The sequence below is a fragment of the Rhinoderma darwinii genome, chromosome 3 (genome assembly GCF_050947455.1).
Source record: "Rhinoderma darwinii isolate aRhiDar2 chromosome 3, aRhiDar2.hap1, whole genome shotgun sequence".
NCBI lineage: Eukaryota > Metazoa > Chordata > Amphibia > Anura > Rhinodermatidae > Rhinoderma > Rhinoderma darwinii.
The window spans coordinates 283,076,985-283,100,636 of record NC_134689.1 but is presented as its reverse complement, the minus strand read 5'-3'; the positions used below and the strand labels follow the sequence as shown (position 1 = coordinate 283,100,636).

Sequence of the window (23,652 nt, the reverse complement as noted above, 5' to 3'; positions counted from 1 at the left end):
GCTCCCTGGCAGCATATAACTATGGACTTCATTATGGACCTGCCTCTCTCTACTGGATGCAGTGCTCTCTGGGTGGTGGTGGATCGATTTTCGAAGATGGCCCCCTTCATTCCTCTGACCGGTCTTCCTTCTGCTCCTCAGTTGGCTAAGCTGTTCATCCAACACATCTTTCGCCTGCACGGCTTGCGGCAGCATATTCTGTCTGATCGGGGGGTTCAGTTTACCTCGAAGTTCTGGAGAGCCCTCTGCGGACTCCTCAGTGTGAAGTTGGACTTTTCATCAGCCTACCATCCTCAGTCCAATGCTCAGGTCAAGAGGATTAATCAGATCTTGGAGAACTAAATACGCCACTTCATTTCCAAGCAACATGATGACTGGGTACAGTTGCTCCCATGGGCAGAATTCTCCTACAATAATCACACCAGCGAGACTACAAGGAATACACCGTTCTTCATTGTTTACGGCCAGCACCCACGAATTCCTCTCCCGGTGCCCGTTACTTCCGAGGTACCAGCGGCTGACTCCACGTTTAGAGACTTTCTGCAGATCTGGCAGCACACGATCCTCCATCCTAATGGCAGCCGACCGCATGAAACGGAAGGCTGACACAAGGAGAAGAGAAGTTCCTCAGTTTCCTCCTGGCACGAGGGTCTGGCTGTCTTCCAGGAATATCCGACAAAGGGTGCCATCATGCAAATTTGCTTCCAGGTTCCTCGGACCCTTTGAGATCCTACAACAGATCAACCCTGTCACCTATAAGCTTCGGCTGCCTCCTACCCTCAAGATCCCCAACTCCTTCCATGTATCCCTCCTGAAACCGGTAGTCCTGAACCGCTACACCAAGACTCCTAGCCCTGTGGTTGCCTCCAGCGGCCCTTCAAACACCTTTGAGTTTCAAGAGATCCTGGACACCAAAAAGGTGAGAGGAAATACATTTTATTTTGTAGATTGGAGGGAGTTTGGTCCTGAAGAAAGGTCTTGGGAGCCAGAAAAGAACCTCAATGCTCCTGCTCTTCTGAAGAAGTTTCTCTCTCGCTCTGGTCCCAAGAAGAGGGGGCGTAAGAGGGGGGATACTGTAATGTTCATGGCTGCGGGCTGTCAGCTCCGTTACCCCCCTGACAGACGCAGCCATGAGTCGGCAAGCGCTGGCCCCAGCTTCCTCCTCAGGAGACGCCAGCGCTCGTGTCCACTCACCTCAGCCGGATCCCGTAGGGTGCGCGTGCACGCTCGTGCCCGCTCTTAATGGGGCAGCGCGCGCATCGGACCTTGTTGATGAACTTTGACCTGTGAGTACCCTGGACTATAAGAGGGGTCCAGCCCCCTAGTTCTATGCCTGAGCATTGTTGTGTTCCCTAGTTTGTCTATGTGATGGCCTCCTAGTGTGTTTCTTGTTCCTGTTCCTGTACCTGTTCCAGTTCCTGTACCTTGCATTTCCATACCATCCAAGCCGAGCCTGCCCTGCTGCTGTCTAAGCTGCCACAGGTACCTATACAAATTATAGACTTTCACCTGCTCCCTGTTGGCCAGCTGCCTTACCGCCAAGGCGGTACAGCCCAGTGGGTCCACAGACCCTTCGTGACAAGCACAGTGCCACACACACTCCCATCTGGATAGTGCCACACACCCCTGTATAGATAGTGCCACAACCCCCTATAGATAGTGCCACATATACTCCCAATAGCGCCAAAACCCCTTATAGTGTCACACATACCCCCTATAGTGCCACAATCCCATACAGATAGTGCCACATATCCCCCCCCCTAGATAATGCCACAGTCCCCTTTGTAGAGCATGCCACAGTGCTCTCTGTAGATAGTGCCACAGTGCCCTCTGTTAATAATGCTACAGTGCCCTCTGTAGATATTGCCACAGTGCCGTCTGTATATACTGACACAGTGCTCTCTGTAGATAATGCCACAGTGCATCCCGGTAGATAATGCCATAGTGCCCTCTGTACATAATTCCACAGTGACCTCTGTAAATAGTGCCACAGTGCCTTCTGTAGATAATGCCACAGTGCCCTCTGTAGATAATGCCACAGTGCCATCTGTAGAAAATGCCACAGTGCCCTCTGTAGATAATGCCACAATGCCCTCTGTAGATAGTGTCACACCCCCTAGATAATAGCACTGTAATGTCCGTGGCTGCGGGCTGTCAGCTCTGTTCCCCCCCTGACTGCCGCAGCCACACACCCCTGTATAGATAGTGCCACAACCCCCTATAGATAGTGCCACACATACTCCCAATAGCTCCACAACCCCTTATAGATAGTGTCCCACATACCCTCTATAGTGCCACAATCCCATATAGATAGTGCCCCACATCCCCCCTTAGATAATGCCACAGTCCCCTTTGTAGAGCATGCCACAGTGCCCTCTGTAGATAGTGCCACAGTGCCCTCTGTAGATATTGCCACAGTGCCCTCTGTAGATATTCCCACAGTGCCCTCTGTAGATATTGCCACAGTGCCGTCTGTATATACTGACACAGTGCTCTCTTTAGATAATGCGACAGTGCATCCCGGTAGATAATGCCACAGTGCCCTCCAGGGCCGCCATCAGGAATTTCAGGGCCCCATACAGCTATATTTTCTGGGCCCCCCTACCGTGGCACCGCCTGTTAACGGTACTCCGTCCATCACTATATCATGCTACCCAGGGCCGCCATCAGGGGGTTATTAGGGGTACTGATGTGAGGGGCCCGACCAAACCTAATTGAAAGGGGGGCCCGGCAACTGCCGCGACTTGCCTTTGGTAGAAAAAAAACAGGCCCCTGCAATGGGGCTCGTTTTTTTCACCAAAGGAATGTCGTGAGCTGCGGGGCCCCCCCTCTCATCATGGGGGCCGTCAAACACCGCCCGCGTGACCGATCGCGCGCATCCGCAAACTCCCGCGCATCCGCAAGCGCGCACCCGCGACCGCCCGCGCATGTGTCCACCAGCGCGCACCAGCGACCGCACGTACCCGTGACCGCCCGCCCGCGCACCCACGACCGCCTGGAGCCGCGCACCGAATTTTGAGGCAGATTTTGACCTGCCCACACTATCTTGCCGCGATTTTTGCCCGCGGCGATTGAGGACAGCAGACAACAAAATGCAGCGAAAAATGCATTTTCTGCCTCCCATTGATTTCGATGGGAGGTCAGAGGCAGAACCGCGGCAAGAAAGGACGTGCTGCTTTTTCTTTTTTCCGCGACTGGCTCCCATTGATTTCAGATTAAATCAATGGGAGGCGGTTTTGGAAGTTGTTTGGTGCTGATTCTGACGCAGTGTCCGAGTCAATATCAAGGCCCAAAAACTCTGTGAACTGGGCCTTATTGTTAGGACTTATTCAGACGAATGCGTCCGTGCAACGTGCGTGATTTTCACGCGCCTCGCACGGACCTATGTTACTCTATGGGGCCGTGCAGACTGTCCGTGATTTTCACGCAGCGTGTGTCCGCTGCGTAAAACTCACGACATGTCCGATATTTGTGCATTGTTCGCGCATCACGCACCCATTGAAGTCAATGGGTGGGTGAAAATCACGCCCAGCACTTCCGCAGCAGTATAAACTATGAATGAAAACAGAAAAACACCACGTGCTACAAACATACAAACAGAGTGTCATAATTATGGCGGCTGCGCGAAAATCACGCAGCCACGCATCATACGCTGCTGCCACACGGAGCTGTTATAGACCTTTTGTATGCGCAAAATGCCACTTTTTAAGCGCGCGCAAAAAGCACACGCTTGTGTAAATCCGGCCTTAGGGTAGGAACACTGCAGATTTTATGCAACACATTTTATTGTGGAAAATCCGCAGCGTATTACAGTCGCAGCAGAGTGGATGAGATTTAAACAAATCTCATCCACACGCTGCAAAAAAAATTTGACCTGCAGTGTGGCTTTTTAAGCCGCAGCATGTCAATGTATTCTGTGGAATCGCTGCTCCTCTGTTGCGGAAATGCTGCGGTTCTGCCGCAAAAATCATAAATGAGAAAAAAAAAAAAAGGTACTTTTTTAAATTTATAAAAAAGTTTATACTTACCCCGGCCGTAGTTTAGGCGACGCGATCCTCTATTCTTAGCACAGCCCAGCCTCCTGTCATGACGTTTCATCCCATGTGACTGCTGCAGCGGTCACATGGTCTACAGCGTCATCCCAGGAGGCGGGGCTACGTTCAGAAGAGAGAGATGCGTCACCTAAAATACGGCCGGGGCAAGTCTAAACTTTTTTTCCCCTGCAGGATTCCCGCAGCGGACATGCCTCACCAAACCTGCGCCACTATTTTGGTGCGGTTTTGCTGTCGGAATTCCCTGCGGCTACCGGGGCGGATAAGTTGTGTAGTTTTACTCAGCATATCCGCCTAGTGTGTCCCTTATGATGTCGCTCCTGGAGCTGCTGCCGGTCTCTAAATAGGCAGTTGGTCCAGTAGAATTTGTAATTTATTTTTTTTGTGAACCAGCTTAAAAAAATACAAAACTTTTGTGTTAGGGCCTGTTCACATCACTGTTCGCTTCCGTTCCGGGGTTCCGTCTGAGGTTTCTGTCGGGTGAACCCCGCAACGGAAAGTGAAAGTCACAGCACAGCTTCCGTTTCAGTCACCATTGATCTCAATGGTGACGGAAACATCGCTAATGGTTTCCGTTCGTCACCATTCCAGCTGGTTTTCGGATGGAATCAATAGCGTAGTCGACTGCGCTAAGGGTGACGGAAACTGTGCTGTCACTTTCACTTTCCGTTGCGGGGTTCACCCGACGGAAACCTCAGACGGTACCCCGGAATGGAAGCGAACGGTGATGTGAACAGGCCCTAACACAAAAGTTTTGTATTTTTTTTAAGCTGGTTCACAAAAAAAAAATAATCCAAATTCTACTGGACCAACTGCCTATTTAGAGACCGGCAGCAGCTCCAGGAGCGACATCATAAGGGACACACTAGTCGGATATGCTGAGTAAAACTACACAGACCCCCAGACGAAGGCAGTTGCGCCGAAACGCGCGTTGGGGCAGACACATTGCCGTGCACTCACCTGGATGTTTAATGGGTACGTGATTTATCATCACCATATGTTGTTCATACTTGTCCATATATTGATGTCATTCATTCATGGTATTATTTTCATACTTTTGAGTACTTATTTCCACATATAGTGGTGTACACACCATTCAAATGCTACCCCCATTTGTAGTTATTTTGCATTTATTTATTTATATTTATGTACCGACGTACCCTTATTACCAGATTATACTTTTTGTCTATCTTAGACGTTACTTACCTTGTATAGTGCATGGCGTGCATGTCTTTTTTAACCTGTTGGTTGATGGATTCTTTTTATTGTTGTGTATTTATGTGTAATTTTCATTAAAGTACTTTTCTATTTTCTCATATGTTCTTGTCTTGCATCTTTTCTTCTTTCGGTCATATGCAATGCTTTAGGATGCTTTATGGGTATACACCCCAGGATCTGGTTCATAATTGAACACATGCTTGCTGACGGCTGCATCTTTACTCTATCTGAACCATTTTAGATCCATGCTGTGTTTTTCGGTTATAAAACTACACAGCTTATCCGCCCCGGTAGCCGCAGGGAATTCTGCCAGCAAAACCGCACCAAATAGTGGCGCAGGTTTCGTGAGGCATGTCCGCTGCGGGAATCCTGCAGGGAAAAAAAAGTTTAGACTTGCCCCGGCCGTAGTCCTGGTGACGCATCTCTCTGTTCTGAACGTAGCCCCGCCTCCTGGTATGACGCTGTAGACCATGTGACCGCTGCAGCAGTCACATGGGATGAAACGTCATGACAGGAGGCCGGGCTGCGCTAAGAATAGGGGATCGAGTCACCAGGACTACGGCCGGTGCAAGTCTAAACTTTTTTATAAATTTAAAAAAGTACCTTTTTTTTTTCTCATTTTGTGATTTTTGCGGCAGAACCGCAGCATTTCCGCAACAGAGGAGCAGCGATTCCACAGAATACATTGACATGCTGCGACTTAAAAAGCCACACTGCAGGTCAATTTTTTTTGCAGCGTGTGGATGAGATTTGTTCAAACTGTAATACGCTGCGGATTTTCCACAATAAAATGTGTTGCATAAAATCCGCAGTGTTCATGCCTAGTGTGTTCCTACCCTAAGGCCGGATTTACACAAGCGTGTGCTTTTTGCGCGCGCAAAAAACGTGGCATTTTGCGAATGCAAAAGGTCCATAACAGCTCCGTGTGTCAGCAACGTATGATGCGTGGCGGCGTGATTTTCGCGCAGCCGCCATCATTATGACACTCTGTTTGTATGTTTGTAGCACGTGGTGCTTTTCTGTTTTCATTCATAGTTTATACTGCTGCGGAAGTGCTGGGCGTGATTTTCACGCACTCATTGACTTCAATGGGTGCGTGATGCGCCAACCACGCACAAATATAGGACATGTCGTGAGTTTTACGCAGCGGACACACGCTGCGTGAAAATCACTGACAGTCTGCACGGCCCCATAGACTAACACAGGTCCGTGCGAGGCGCGTAAAAATCACGCGCGTTGCACGGACGTATTACACGTTCGTCTGAATAAGCCCTAACAATAAGGGCACAGAGTTTTTGGGCCTTGATATTGACTCGGACACTGCGTCAGAATCAGCACCAAAAAACTTCCAAAACCGCCTCCCATTGATTTAATCTGAAATCAATGGGAGCCAGTCGCGGAAAAAATAAAAAGCAGCACGTCCTTTCTTGCCGCGGTTCCGCCTCTGACCTCCCATCGAAATCAATGGGAGGCAGAAAATGTATTTTTCGCTGCGTTTTTTGTCTGCTGTCCTCAATCGCCGCAGGCAAAAAACGCTGCAAAAAAACGCGGCAAGATAGTGTGGGCAGGTCAAAATCTGCCTCAAAATTCTTGAAGGAATTTTGAGGCAGATTTTTTTTTGCCTGAAAAATACTGTGTGAACAGGGCCATACATAAACAGCACTTTGAGATAATTTACTCACTGTGTCAGAAGAGCTGCTCCCACTCCAGTCCTCTTCCGGCAATGTCTTCCAGGCGAGGTCTTCGGTCCAAACGTCCAGTCCTTCCCCTCCAGCCAGGCTCCAGGTAAGTTTTGTCCATGTGTGTCCGCGGCTGCGCGCGCTTCGTTCGCGGGTGCGCGCGTGGGCGATCGCGGGTGCGCGCTGCCGGGCTTTTGCGGGTGCGCGCGCTGGCGGTCTCGAGTGCGGGCGTTCGTGGGTGCGCGCTCGCGTGGGAGTTTCCTTGTGCGCGCGATCGGTCGCGCGCGCGCGGACGATTTGACGGCCCCCCATGGGGAGGGGGCCCGCAGCAGCAGCAGCTCACGACATTCTTTTGGTGAAAAAAACGGGCCCCATTGCAGTGGCCCGTTTTTTCCTACCAAAAGAATGTTGCGGCAGTTGCCGGGCCCCCCTTTCAATTAGGTTTGGCAGGGCCCCTCACACCAGTACCCCTAATACCCCCCTGATGGCGGCCCTGGTGCCCTCTGTACATAATTTCACAGTGCCCTCTGTAGATAGTGCCACAGTGCCCTCTGTTAATAATGCTACAGTGCTATCTGTAGATATTACCACAGTGTCCTCTGTATATACTGATACAGTGCTCTCTATAGATAATGCCACAGTGCATCCCGGTAGATAATGCCACAGTGCCCTCTGTACATAATTCCACAGTGACCTCTGTTAATAATGCTACAGTGCCCTCTGTAGATATTGCCACAGTGCCCTCTGTATATACTGACACAGTGCTCTCTGTAGATAATTCCACAGTGCATCCCAGTAGATAATGCCACAGTGCCCTCTGTAAATAGTGCCACAGTGCCTTCTGTAGATAATGCCACCCCCTAGATAATGCCACAGTGCCCTCTGTAGATAGTGCCACAGTTCCCTCTGAAGATAGTGCCACAGTTCCCTCTGAAGATAGTGCCACAGTTCCCTCTGAAGATAGTGCCACAGTTCCCTCTGAAGATAGTGCCACAGTTCCCTCTGAAGATAGTGCCACAGTTCCCTCTGAAGATAGTGCCACAGTGCCCTCAGTAGATAATGCCACAGTGCTCTCTGTAGATAATGCCACAGTGCTCTCTGTAGATAATGCCACAGTGCCCTCTGTAGTGCCACAGTGCCCTATGTAGATAGTTCCAGCCCCTAGATAATGCCACATTGCCCTCTGTAGATTGTGCCATAGTGCCCTCTATATAGTGCCACAGTGCCCTCTGTAGAGAGTGTCACAGTTCCCTCTATATAGAGTGCCACAGTGGCCTCAGTAGATAATGTCACAGTGCACTCTGTAGATAATGCCACAGTGCCCTCTGTAGATAATGCCACAGTGCCCTTTGTAGATAATGCCACAGTGCCCTTTGTAGATAATGCCACAGTGCCATCTGTAGAAAATGCCACAGTACCCTCTGTAAATAATGCCACGTTGCCCTCTGTAGATAGCGGAACAGTTCCCTGTAGATAATGCCACAGTGCCTTCTGTAGAGAATGCCACAGTGCCCTATGTAGATAGTGCCACCCCCCCCCCTAGAAAATGCTGCAGTGCCCTCTGTAGATAATAATGCCACAGTGCCCCCTGTAGATAATGCCACAATGCCACACCCCCTTCTATATAGTGCCACACATATACCCCCCTTTAGTGCCAGACATACCCCCCCCCCCCGTAGATAGCACCCCAACCTGAAGATAGCCCTCTGTAGATAATGCCACAGTGCACTCTGTAGATATTGCCATAGTGCCCTCTGTAGATAGTGCCACAGTGTCCTCTGTAGATAATGCCACAGTGCCCTCTGTAGTTAATGCCACAGTGCCCACTGTCCAAAATGCCACAGTGCCCTCTGTAGATAGTGCCACAGTGCCCTCTGTAGAGTATGCCACAGTTCCCTCTGTAGAGAGTGCCACAGTGCCCTTAGTATATAATGCCACAGTGCCCTCTGTAGATAATGCCACACTGCCCACTGTAGATAATGCCACAGTGTCCTCTGTAGATAATGCCACAGTGTCCTCTGTAGATAGTGCCACACCCCCTATGGATAGTGCCACAACCCCTATAAATAGTGCCACACATACTCCCTATAGCACCACAAACCCCTATAGTGCCACACATACCCCCTATAGTGCCACAACCCCCTATAGAGAGCACCACACATCCCCCTAGATAATGCCAGTGCCCTCTGTATAGGATGCCACAGTGCCCTCTGTAGATAGTGCCACAGTGCCCTCTGTTGATAATTCCACAGTGCCCTCTATAGATATTGCTACGGTGCCCTCTGTAGATACTGCCACAGTGACCTCTATAGATAATGCCACAGTGCATCCTGGTAGATAATGCCACATTACCCTCTGTACATAATGCCACAGTGACCTCTGTAGATAGTGCTACCCCCTAGATAATGCCACAGTGCCCTCTGTAGATAGTGCCACTTTGCCCTCTGTAGATAGTGCCACAGTTCCCTCTGTAGATAGTGCCACATTGCCCTCTGCAGAGAGTGCCACAGTGCTCTCTGTAGATAATGCCACAGTGCCCTCTGTAGATAATGCCAGTGCCCTCTGCAGAAAATGCCACAGTGCCCTCTGCAGAAAATGCCACAGTACCCACTGTAGATAATGCCACAGTGCACTCTGTAGATAGTACCACCCTCCTAGATAATGTCACAGTGCACTCAGTAGAGAATGCCACAGTGCCCTCGGTAAATAATGCCACAGTGCCCTCTGTAGATAGTGCCACAGTGCCCTCTGTAGATAATGCCACAGTGCCCTCTGTAGATAATGCCACTGTGCCCTCTTTAGATAGCGCCACAGTGCCCTGTAGATCATGCCACTGTGCCCTCTGTAGATAATAATTTCACAGTGCCCCCTGTAGATAATGCCACAGTGCCCTCTGTAGATAGTGCCACACTCCCCTAGATAATGCCAGTGCCACACAAAGCCCCTTCTAGATAGTGCCACACACACTCCCCTATAGATAGTGCCACAACCCCTATATAGATAGTGCCACACATACACCCCCCTATAGTGCCACACATTCCCCCTCGTAGATAGCGCCCCACACACCCCACCCTGATGATAGCGCTACACCCTCTCCCTGTAGATAGCTCCATTGGGGCTCTCTCTAGGAGTGGAATCCCGCCGGGGATACCTCTTCTGGAGGAGCCCCTGACGTCACTGTCCATATATGGACATTGACGTCAGGGGTTACCTCTAAGAGCGGAATCGCTGGCCAGAGCGTCGGAAATGCTATGGCAGGGGGGTTCCGGTCCAGGAGAAGTCCATGACAGGACAGTGATGTCAGGGGCTCCTCCAGGGGAGGAATCTCCATCCAGAGGTTCGGCAACGCTCTGGCTCGGGATTCCACTCCTAGAGTGAGCCCCAATGGAGCTATCTACAGGGAGGCGGGTGTAGCGCTGTCGACAGGGTGGAGTGTGTGGGGCGCTATCTACAGGGGGTGGCACTATCTACAGGCGGCTGTATGGGCCCTATCCACAGGGGGTGACACTTTCTACAGGGGGTGTGTGTGTGGTGCTCCTCCTTCGGACTGTTCTCTGCTGTCCCGAGGATGTCTCTGGAGTTTCGGTGGCATGTGCCTAATGTATGTAACTAATACTGACAATGTAAAAAAAGCTACTTGTAACAAACTGCCCTCCACATCTCGACAACCAGCTTATAAAGATTATTGGTTTGCCAGTACATGGTATATAATTTACTGTGACAGGACCTGGAGTTTAGTTTGACTGCAATCTATAGACAGCATGTTATTGAAGAGTCCCTGTACATTATATATGCCATATATAAACTAGAGAAAAAAAGAGTCCATACATATCAAAGTACGAAAAAATTAACCATCTTTATTGATAACATTAAATACAAAAAATGACAAAAACTGAGAATCTAAAATAAATCCTTGTCTGGATCACCAATATATACATTGATTACAGTATATAAATACATTTCGCATGTAGTATGAAAGATTAATTTAGCTCAATGTAACTCCAACACAGGAAGCATCTATATTAGTAGTTTAAAGTACAAGTAGTGCAAAAAACAGAGTATACAAAGCTCAAGGGTAAAAACCTCACACTAATCTCCTAAACATGGGTAAGTGCATCTGTTAGGCCTACTCTGGCTTTATGCCGTTTTTCAAAGGCACTAGTCATTTCAAGCAAATACAGGTTTTTACCCTTGAGCTTTGAGTAGTGTTTTTTGCACTACTTGTACTTTAAACTACTAATATAGATGCACCCTGTGTTGGAGTTACATTGAGATAAATTAATCTTTCATACTACATGCGAAATGTATTTATATACTGTAATCAATGTGATCCAGACAAGGATTTATTTTAGATTCTCCGTTTTTGTCATTTTTTGTATTTAATGTTATCAATAAAGATGGTTAATTTTTTCGTACTTTGATATGTATGGACTCTTTTTTCTCTAGTTTATATTATCTATTGTTAGAGTCTTTATCTCTAATTATTTGAATGGGTGGTTGAGATTTGTCTCCCACCTTGATGCTTATATGTCCTGTGAGACTTCTCGTCTAATTATATATGCCATGCAGATGATCCTCATTTGTGGTTAGCCCTTACATTGTACATCCTTACAACATACGTGTATACTCTCTCAGATTATCTGGACTAGAAGAGTCATGGTAGAGCAGACAAGTCCACAGCATGACCAATAGTCTATCCAGTAGGAATTATCTGGTCAAAGATTGCTCCTGCCATACAAATACACTTCTACCAGCAGTGATCTCTGATCAGCAACAAGAGAGAAGGGGACATGCTGGTAACACACTAAGTGGCTGTTCACATGAGTATGTGTTATTTTTCATGATGCAAAGGGCAAGTTGGTTGTATATTGGCTGTGGTGGGAGCACTGCAACTGTGATAGGGTCATTCGGTCACAGCTGGGGGGGAACTAGCTGCGATCGGGACATTGGGACTGTGATGGAGCACTATGGTTATGATGGGGCCACTATAGCAGTGAGGGAGCACTGAATGTAATAGGTCAGTGTAGTTGTAAAATTGGCACCTAAACTATATTAGGACTCTATGACTGTCTATGATAGATTCTGGTTTGAGAAACACATTGTAGGACAATAGGATGAAAAAGTGAGTGTTATTTTTAGAGCAGGAGAGAGTAATAAATTCCAGAACAAAACCAAACTATATTTAGCTCCCTGTGCTTAAAAGAACTGGAGATTAACTAAAGGATACTCTGATGATTAAGACCATTAAGCCTATTAGAAGCCTTGAAAATAAATAATTCATAAACAGTTGCTGCTCTTTGCTAGTAAATGTACAATAAACTTAAAACAATTGTAGTAATATAAAAAGCAGGAATAGCTTTAATAAACTGAGTCTCACAAGGAAATATTAAATATTTGCACAATGGGGGAAATTTATTAATACTGGCACACCATGTGGGCAGTGTGCTAAAGGGCTGGACACAGGCAACTGAAAGTCCATGTGCAAAAACACAGTGTGAACCCCTTTCCGCCAACATACCCGCAACTTACATCTTCTTGTATTTAAAAAAAAAAATAATGACTTTAAAAAATGTATTTACTCTTGAAAAGGCCTGAGGTTGTTAGTCTCCACTGCAGCAATAATTAACATACCTGGTGGTCTAAGGCAGTAAACAGGTTAATGCTAACATTCCTGGTGGTCTAGGGTAGTGTAGTGAAGGGGTTAACTTCATGTGAAGTGCTTAAAGGAACACTAAACATACAAAATACACAAACAAAATGTAAATAAAATCCCTTAGAACGGTTTCACACGGGCGTGTTATACGGATCATATGTCGGCAGTATTTTCCAGACCGAACACAGTTCAGGAAGGTGGGCTCCTAGCATCATAGTTATCTATGATGCTAGGATTCCCTGCCTCCCTGTGGGAATACTGTCCCGTACTGTAATCATGCTTTCAGTACAGGACAGTATTTTCATGGGGAGAAAGGGACTCCTAGCATCATAGATAACCATGATGCTAGGAGCCTGCCTCCCAGAACTGTGTTTGGTCCGGGAAAAACTGCAGACATACGGTCTGTTTATCACGGCCTGAAACTGCCTGTGTAAACCGGCCCTAATCTCCTCTTTTCCTTTCATCCTATTTCGTCTCATATTGCAAATAATCAAGAAATATATAAAGAAATCTTCTTTGTATCCCAGTTGATCAGCCATGTCCCTTCCTCCTTCTGCTCACCATCCTGTGACTGGCTGTAAGACAACTGGCTGCAGCAGGAGCTTCAGATTGTTAAGCCCCACCCCTTTGCTAAGACCAACTCCCTCGGCAGATCAGATCCCAGAAAACTAACCCCTCAGCTCTCTGCAGGAATTCTACAAGACTGTTTGTTTCATAAATAGCAGAAAATCCTACAGACTGACAAACAGCTTAAGCATGTTTATTTCCTGTTTACTTTAAGCATTCATTTCTAGGTTTAGTGTTATAATTATACTAAACACTATACCTATATATTTTCTGAAGATAGACTCCTGGCACATTCTCAAAATGCCACTCAGTCATTTATACACACAGACACCATCATGCAATTTTGTGTAAAAATGTAATAATAAAAAAAAAAAAAAATACATACAAATTGATATTTTGGACTAAAAGTGTGACCCACAAATTAGATGCACAACACATTCTAAAAGTTCAATATGTGCAGAGTTCACACATACCATGTATGCTTATGTCTACGCAGGGGTGAACCTAGCCTCTCTGCTGCCTGAGGCGAACTATAAAAAGACGCGCGCCCCCCCCCCACCCCCCTGAATCTATCCGAGTTTTTGTCATTACTAGCTTTACACAACAAACACGCAATATATAATTTTTTTAAAATAGGAAAACATTTGTTGTTTACTTGTTAAAGTGCTGTTTGAAGTATTATCACTGAAAATGGTTTAACACATCTTCTTGCCAGGTGAAACTTCAAGGCCTGTTTTGAAGCGGCCAGCCTGGGCTGGTTTCTTTGCTCTACCTGCTGTATTGTAGTGGTCTGCCTGTGCTGGCTTGATGCCAGTAGTGGATTAATATGATCTTAGTCCTTGGGCTGTGCATAAATTATGGGCCCACAACCTACACGTAAGTCTCACCTACATGTCAAAGTACATCACATGCCACTCTGTCGACTGTCTCTTAGCCTGATCATCTGCTGCCACACTCACACTTCCCCACAGACCACACCACAGTAATTTACATTGATTGTAAGACCAACATTACAAATAATACCACCATACTGTTACTGAATAATACCTCCATACTGTTACTGAATAATATCTCTATACTGTTACTGAATAATACCTCCATACTGTTACTGAATAATACCTCCATACTATTACTGAATAATACCTCTATATTGTTACTCAATAATACCCCCATACTGTTACTGAATAATACCTCCATACTGTTACTGAATAATACCCCCATACAGTTACTGAATAATACCTCCATACTGTTACTGAATAATACCTCCATACTGTTACTGAATAATACCCCCATACAGTTACCGAATAATACCTCCATACTGTTACTGAATAATACCTTTATACTGTTACTGAATACCCCCATACTGTTACTGAATAATACCCCCATACTGTTACTGAATAATACCCCCATACTGTTACTGAATAATACCCCCATACTGTTACTGAATAATACCTTTATACTGTTACTGAATAATACCCCCATACTGTTACTGAATAATACCCCCATACTGTTACTGAATAATACCCCCATACTGTTACTGAATAATACCTCCATACTGTTACTGAATAATACCTCCATACTGTTACTGAATAATACCTCCATACTCTTACAGAATAATACCTCCATACTGTTACTGAATAATACCTCCATACTGTTACTGAATAATACCCCCATACTGTTACTGAATAATACCTCCATACTGTTACTGAATAATACCGTCATACTGTTACTGAATAATACCTCCATACTGTTACTGAATAATACCCCCATACTGTTACTGAATAATACCTCCATACTGTTACTGAATAATACCTCCATACTGTTACTGAATAATACCTCCATACTCTTACTGAATAATACCTCCATACTGTTACTGAATAATACCTCCATACTGTTACTGAATAATACCCCCATACTGTTACTGAATAATACCTCCATACTGTTACTGAATAATACCGTCATACTGTTACTGAATAATACCTCCATACTGTTACTGAATAATACCCCCATACTGTTACTGAATAATACCCCCATACTGTTACTGAATAATACCTCCATACTGTTACTGAATAATACCTCCATACAGTTACTGAATAATACCTTTATACTGTTACTGATTAAATACCTCCATACTGTTACTGAATAATACCTTTTATACTGTTACTGAATAATACCTCCATACTGTTACTGAATAAAATGACCAAACCAAGATCACATATTACTACAACATAGTGTCAGAAAAACCCCCATACTGTTACTGAATAATACCCCCATACTGTTACTGAATAATACCTCCATACTGTTACTGAATAATACCTCCATACTGTTACTGAATAATACCTCCATACTGTTACTGAATAATACCTCCATACTGTTACTGAATAATACCTCCATACTGTTACTGAATAATACCCCCATACTGTTACTGAATAATACCTCCATACTGTTACTGAATAATACCGCCATACTGTTACTGAATAATACCTCCATACTGTTACTGAATAATACCCCCATACTGTTACTGAATAATACCTCCATACTGTTACTGAATAATACTTCCATACTGTTACTGAATAATATTTTTATACTGTTATTGAATAATACCTCCATACTGTTACTGAATAATACCCCCATACTGTTACTGAATAATACCTCCATACTGTTACTGAATAATACCTCCATACTGTTACTGAATAATACCTCCATACTCTTACTGAATAATACCTCCATACTGTTACTGAATAATACCTCCATACTGTTACTGAATAATACCCCCATACTGTTACTGAATAATACCTCCATACTGTTACTGAATAATACCGTCATACTGTTACTGAATAATACCTCCATACTGTTACTGAATAATACCCCCATACTGTTACTGAATAATACCTCCATACTGTTACTGAATAATACTTCCATACTGTTACTGAATAATATTTTTATACTGTTATTGAATAATACCTCCGTACAGTTACTGAATAATACCTTTATACTGTTACTGATTAAATACTCCATACTGTTACTGAATAATACCTTTTATACTGTTACTGAATAATACCTCCATACTGTTACTGAATAAAATGACCAAACCAAGATCACATATTACTACAACATAGTGTCAGAAAAACCCCCATACTGTTACTGAATAATACCCCCATACTGTTACTGAATAATACCTCCATACTGTTACTGAATAATACCTCCATACTGTTACTGAATAATACCTCCATACTGTTACTGAATAATACCTCCATACTGTTACTGAATAATACCTCCATACTGTTACTGAATAATACCCCCATACTGTTACTGAATAATACCTCCATACTGTTACTGAATAATACCGCCATACTGTTACTGAATAATACCTCCATACTGTTACTGAATAATACCCCCATACTGTTACTGAATAATACCTCCATACTGTTACTGAATAATACTTCCATACTGTTACTGAATAATATTTTTATACTGTTATTGAATAATACCTCCATACTGTTACTGAATAATACCCCCATACTGTTACTGAATAATACCTCCATACTGTTACTGAATAATACTTCCATACTGTTACTGAATAATATTTTTATACTGTTACTGAATAATACCCCCATACTGTTACTGAATAATACCTCCATACTGTTACTGAATAATACCGTCATACTGTTACTGAATAATACCTCCATACTGTTACTGAATAATACCCCCATACTGTTACTGAATAATACCCCCATACTGTTACTGAATAATACCTCCATACTGTTACTGAATAATACCTCCATACAGTTACTGAATAATACCTTTATACTGTTACTGATTAAATACCTCCATACTGTTACTGAATAATACCTTTTATACTGTTACTGAATAATACCTCCATACTGTTACTGAATAAAATGACCAAACCAAGATCACATATTACTACAACATAGTGTCAGAAAAACCCCCATACTGTTACTGAATAATACCCCCATACTGTTACTGAATAATACCTCCATACTGTTACTGAATAATACCTCCATACTGTTACTGAAAAATACCTCCATACTGTTACTGAATAATACCTCCATACTGTTACTGAATAATACCTCCATACTGTTACTGAATAATACCCCCATACTGTTACTGAATAATACCTCCATACTGTTACTGAATAATACCGCCATACTGTTACTGAATAATACCTCCATACTGTTACTGAATAATACCCCCATACTGTTACTGAATAATACCTCCATACTGTTACTGAATAATACTTCCATACTGTTACTGAATAATATTTTTATACTGTTATTGAATAATACCTCCATACTGTTACTGAATAATACCCCCATACTGTTACTGAATAATACCTCCATACTGTTACTGAATAATACCTCCATACTGTTACTGAATAATACCTCCATACTCTTACTGAATAATACCTCCATACTGTTACTGAATAATACCTCCATACTGTTACTGAATAATACCCCCATACTGTTACTGAATAATACCTCCATACTGTTACTGAATAATACCGTCATACTGTTACTGAATAATACCTCCATACTGTTACTGAATAATACCCCCATACTGTTACTGAATAATACCTCCATACTGTTACTGAATAATACTTCCATACTGTTACTGAATAATATTTTTATACTGTTATTGAATAATACCTCCATACAGTTACTGAATAATACCTTTATACTGTTACTGATTAAATACCTCCATACTGTTACTGAATAATACCTTTTATACTGTTACTGAATAATACCTCCATACTGTTACTGAATAAAATGACCAAACCAAGATCACATATTACTACAACATAGTGTCAGAAAAACCCCCATACTGTTACTGAATAATACCCCCATACTGTTACTGAATAATACCTCCATACTGTTACTGAATAATACCTCCATACTGTTACTGAATAATACCTCCATACTGTTACTGAATAATACCTCCATACTGTTACTGAATAATACCTCCATACTGTTACTGAATAATACCCCCATACTGTTACTGAATAATACCTCCATACTGTTACTGAATAATACCGCCATACTGTTACTGAATAATACCTCCATACTGTTACTGAATAATACCCCCATACTGTTACTGAATAATACCTCCATACTGTTACTGAATAATACTTCCATACTGTTACTGAATAATATTTTTATACTGTTATTGAATAATACCTCCATACTGTTACTGAATAATACCCCCATACTGTTACTGAATAATACCTCCATACTGTTACTGAATAATACTTCCATACTGTTACTGAATAATATTTTTATACTGTTATTGAATAATACCTCCATACAGTTACTGAATAATACCTTTATACTGTTACTGATTAAATACCTCCATACTGTTACTGAATAATACCTTTTATACTGTTACTGAATAATACCTCCATACTGTTACTGAATAAAATGACCAAACCAAGATCACATATTACTACAACATAGTGTCAGAAAAACCCCCATACTGTTACTGAATAATACCCCCATACTGTTACTGAATAATACCTCCATACTGTTACTGAATAATACCTCTATATTGTTACTCAATAATACCCCCATACTGTTACTGAATAATACCTCCATACTGTTACTGAATAATACCCCCATACAGTTACTGAATAATACCTCCATACTGTTACTGAATAATACCTCCATACTGTTACTGAATAATACCCCCATACAGTTACCGAATAATACCTCCATACTGTTACTGAATAATACCTTTATACTGTTACTGAATACCCCCATACTGTTACTGAATAATACCCCCATACTGTTACTGAATAATACCCCCATACTGTTACTGAATAATACCCCCATACTGTTACTGAATAATACCTTTATACTGTTACTGAATAATACCCCCATACTGTTACTGAATAATACCCCCATACTGTTACTGAATAATACCCCCATACTGTTACTGAATAATACCTCCATACTGTTACTGAATAATACCTCCATACTGTTACTGAATAATACCTCCATACTCTTACAGAATAATACCTCCATACTGTTACTGAATAATACCTCCATACTGTTACTGAATAATACCCCCATACTGTTACTGAATAATACCTCCATACTGTTACTGAATAATACCGTCATACTGTTACTGAATAATACCTCCATACTGTTACTGAATAATACCCCCATACTGTTACTGAATAATACCTCCATACTGTTACTGAATAATACCTCCATACTGTTACTGAATAATACCTCCATACTCTTACTGAATAATACCTCCATACTGTTACTGAATAATACCTCCATACTGTTACTGAATAATACCCCCATACTGTTACTGAATAATACCTCCATACTGTTACTGAATAATACCGTCATACTGTTACTGAATAATACCTCCATACTGTTACTGAATAATACCCCCATACTGTTACTGAATAATACCCCCATACTGTTACTGAATAATACCTCCATACTGTTACTGAATAATACCTCCATACAGTTACTGAATAATACCTTTATACTGTTACTGATTAAATACCTCCATACTGTTACTGAATAATACCTTTTATACTGTTACTGAATAATACCTCCATACTGTTACTGAATAAAATGACCAAACCAAGATCACATATTACTACAACATAGTGTCAGAAAAACCCCCATACTGTTACTGAATAATACCCCCATACTGTTACTGAATAATACCTCCATACTGTTACTGAATAATACCTCCATACTGTTACTGAATAATACCTCCATACTGTTACTGAATAATACCTCCATACTGTTACTGAATAATACCTCCATACTGTTACTGAATAATACCCCCATACTGTTACTGAATAATACCTCCATACTGTTACTGAATAATACCGCCATACTGTTACTGAATAATACCTCCATACTGTTACTGAATAATACCCCCATACTGTTACTGAATAATACCTCCATACTGTTACTGAATAATACTTCCATACTGTTACTGAATAATATTTTTATACTGTTATTGAATAATACCTCCATACTGTTACTGAATAATACCCCCATACTGTTACTGAATAATACCTCCATACTGTTACTGAATAATACCTCCATACTGTTACTGAATAATACCTCCATACTCTTACTGAATAATACCTCCATACTGTTACTGAATAATACCTCCATACTGTTACTGAATAATACCCCCATACTGTTACTGAATAATACCTCCATACTGTTACTGAATAATACCGTCATACTGTTACTGAATAATACCTCCATACTGTTACTGAATAATACCCCCATACTGTTACTGAATAATACCTCCATACTGTTACTGAATAATACTTCCATACTGTTACTGAATAATATTTTTATACTGTTATTGAATAATACCTCCATACAGTTACTGAATAATACCTTTATACTGTTACTGATTAAATACCTCCATACTGTTACTGAATAATACCTTTTATACTGTTACTGAATAATACCTCCATACTGTTACTGAATAAAATGACCAAACCAAGATCACATATTACTACAACATAGTGTCAGAAAAACCCCCATACTGTTACTGAATAATACCCCCATACTGTTACTGAATAATACCTCCATACTGTTACTGAATAATACCTCCATACTGTTACTGAATAATACCTCCATACTGTTACTGAATAATACCTCCATACTGTTACTGAATAATACCTCCATACTGTTACTGAATAATACCCCCATACTGTTACTGAATAATACCTCCATACTGTTACTGAATAATACCGCCATACTGTTACTGAATAATACCTCCATACTGTTACTGAATAATACCCCCATACTGTTACTGAATAATACCTCCATACTGTTACTGAATAATACTTCCATACTGTTACTGAATAATATTTTTATACTGTTATTGAATAATACCTCCATACTGTTACTGAATAATACCCCCATACTGTTACTGAATAATACCTCCATACTGTTACTGAATAATACTTCCATACTGTTACTGAATAATATTTTTATACTGTTACTGAATAATACCCCCATACTGTTACTGAATAATACCTCCATACTGTTACTGAATAATACCGTCATACTGTTACTGAATAATACCTCCATACTGTTACTGAATAATACCCCCATACTGTTACTGAATAATACCCCCATACTGTTACTGAATAATACCTCCATACTGTTACTGAATAATACCTCCATACAGTTACTGAATAATACCTTTATACTGTTACTGATTAAATACCTCCATACTGTTACTGAATAATACCTTTTATACTGTTACTGAATAATACCTCCATACTGTTACTGAATAAAATGACCAAACCAAGATCACATATTACTACAACATAGTGTCAGAAAAACCCCCATACTGTTACTAAATAATACCCCCATACTGTTACTGAATAATACCTCCATACTGTTACTGAATAATACCTCCATACTGTTACTGAATAATACCTCCATACTGTTACTGAATAATACCTCCATACTGTTACTGAATAATACCTCCATACTGTTACTGAATAATACCCCCATACTGTTACTGAATAATACCTCCATACTGTTACTGAATAATACCGCCATACTGTTACTGAATAATACCTCCATACTGTTACTGAATAATACCCCCATACTGTTACTGAATAATACCTCCATACTGTTACTGAATAATACTTCCATACTGTTACTGAATAATATTTTTATACTGTTATTGAATAATACCTCCATACTGTTACTGAATAATACCCCCATACTGTTACTGAATAATACCTCCATACTGTTACTGAATAATACCTCCATACTGTTACTGAATAATACCTCCATACTCTTACTGAATAATACCTCCATACTGTTACTGAATAATACCTCCATACTGTTACTGAATAATACCCCCATACTGTTACTGAATAATACCTCCATACTGTTACTGAATAATACCGTCATACTGTTACTGAATAATACCTCCATACTGTTACTGAATAATACCCCCATACTGTTACTGAATAATACCTCCATACTGTTACTGAATAATACTTCCATACTGTTACTGAATAATATTTTTATACTGTTATTGAATAATACCTCCATACAGTTACTGAATAATACCTTTATACTGTTACTGATTAAATACCTCCATACTGTTACTGAATAATACCTTTTATACTGTTACTGAATAATACCTCCATACTGTTACTGAATAAAATGACCAAACCAAGATCACATATTACTACAACATAGTGTCAGAAAAACCCCCATACTGTTACTGAATAATACCCCCATACTGTTACTGAATAATACCTCCATACTGTTACTGAATAATACCTCCATACTGTTACTGAATAATACCTCCATACTGTTACTGAATAATACCTCCATACTGTTACTGAATAATACCTCCATACTGTTACTGAATAATACCCCCATACTGTTACTGAATAATACCTCCATACTGTTACTGAATAATACCGCCATACTGTTACTGAATAATACCTCCATACTGTTACTGAATAATACCCCCATACTGTTACTGAATAATACCTCCATACTGTTACTGAATAATACTTCCATACTGTTACTGAATAATATTTTTATACTGTTATTGAATAATACCTCCATACTGTTACTGAATAATACCCCCATACTGTTACTGAATAATACCTCCATACTGTTACTGAATAATACTTCCATACTGTTACTGAATAATATTTTTATACTGTTATTGAATAATACCTCCATACAGTTACTGAATAATACCTTTATACTGTTACTGATTAAATACCTCCATACTGTTACTGAATAATACCTTTTATACTGTTACTGAATAATACCTCCATACTGTTACTGAATAAAATGACCAAACCAAGATCACATATTACTACAACATAGTGTCAGAAAAAAACCACCATACTGTTAGTGAATAAAACACACTATATACAGACCAATATTACCACCATACAGTGACCTTATAAAGGTAGATGCCAGTTATACACAAGATATCTGCAGACCATATAAGTGATTACAGTATAATTATATCAAGTGACTCATAGGTGACGTCTTCTCAGATTGAAGTCGCTCACTTTCACCTTTTCTTCTTCATCCAGCCAAGACCGCAATGACAACTTCTCCCGGACACGATTTCCTAAGCCCTGCAGAATATGACACAGATATCTTTGGCTCCTTGCTTTTCTAGCGCACTCCCTAACTATTCCCTACCTCTACGCAAACTCACTATACATACTATACTAGGTGCCCCACTCAGTAATAGTACACACACCCTTTTGTTCCGCCCAAAGGTCCCACACAGTAAGTGCTACTTTTGTTCCCCTACGCAGTGTTAGTGTCCCCTTTATACCTTACTCAGTGATAGAGCCACTTTTAGGGCACTCACCCAGTAATAGAATTCCAACTCCGTACTAATACCCCCTTTATGTCCCCACAGAAATATTGTCTCCACTCAGTAGTAATGCCAATTTTTCCCCCACAGT

The 23,652-nt window shown here is 41.7% G+C and overlaps 1 protein-coding gene across 2 annotated transcripts in view; it reads right to left on the bottom strand.

The window, feature by feature from the left end:
- The window catches only part of LOC142749670 (tropomodulin-2-like), a 139,890-nt gene that overhangs the window by 94,311 nt on the left and 21,927 nt on the right, over positions 1-23,652 (bottom strand). Inside the window, exon 1 of one of the 2 annotated variants that reach the window (XM_075858000.1) lies at positions 23,251-23,271. The exons of the other annotated variant lie outside the window; for it this stretch is intronic. Coding sequence (XP_075714115.1) covers positions 23,251-23,264 — 14 coding nt within the window. The 5' untranslated portion in view covers positions 23,265-23,271. Of the gene's footprint in view, positions 1-23,250; positions 23,272-23,652 lie in introns of those variants that run through there. 2 annotated transcript variants of the gene reach the window in all.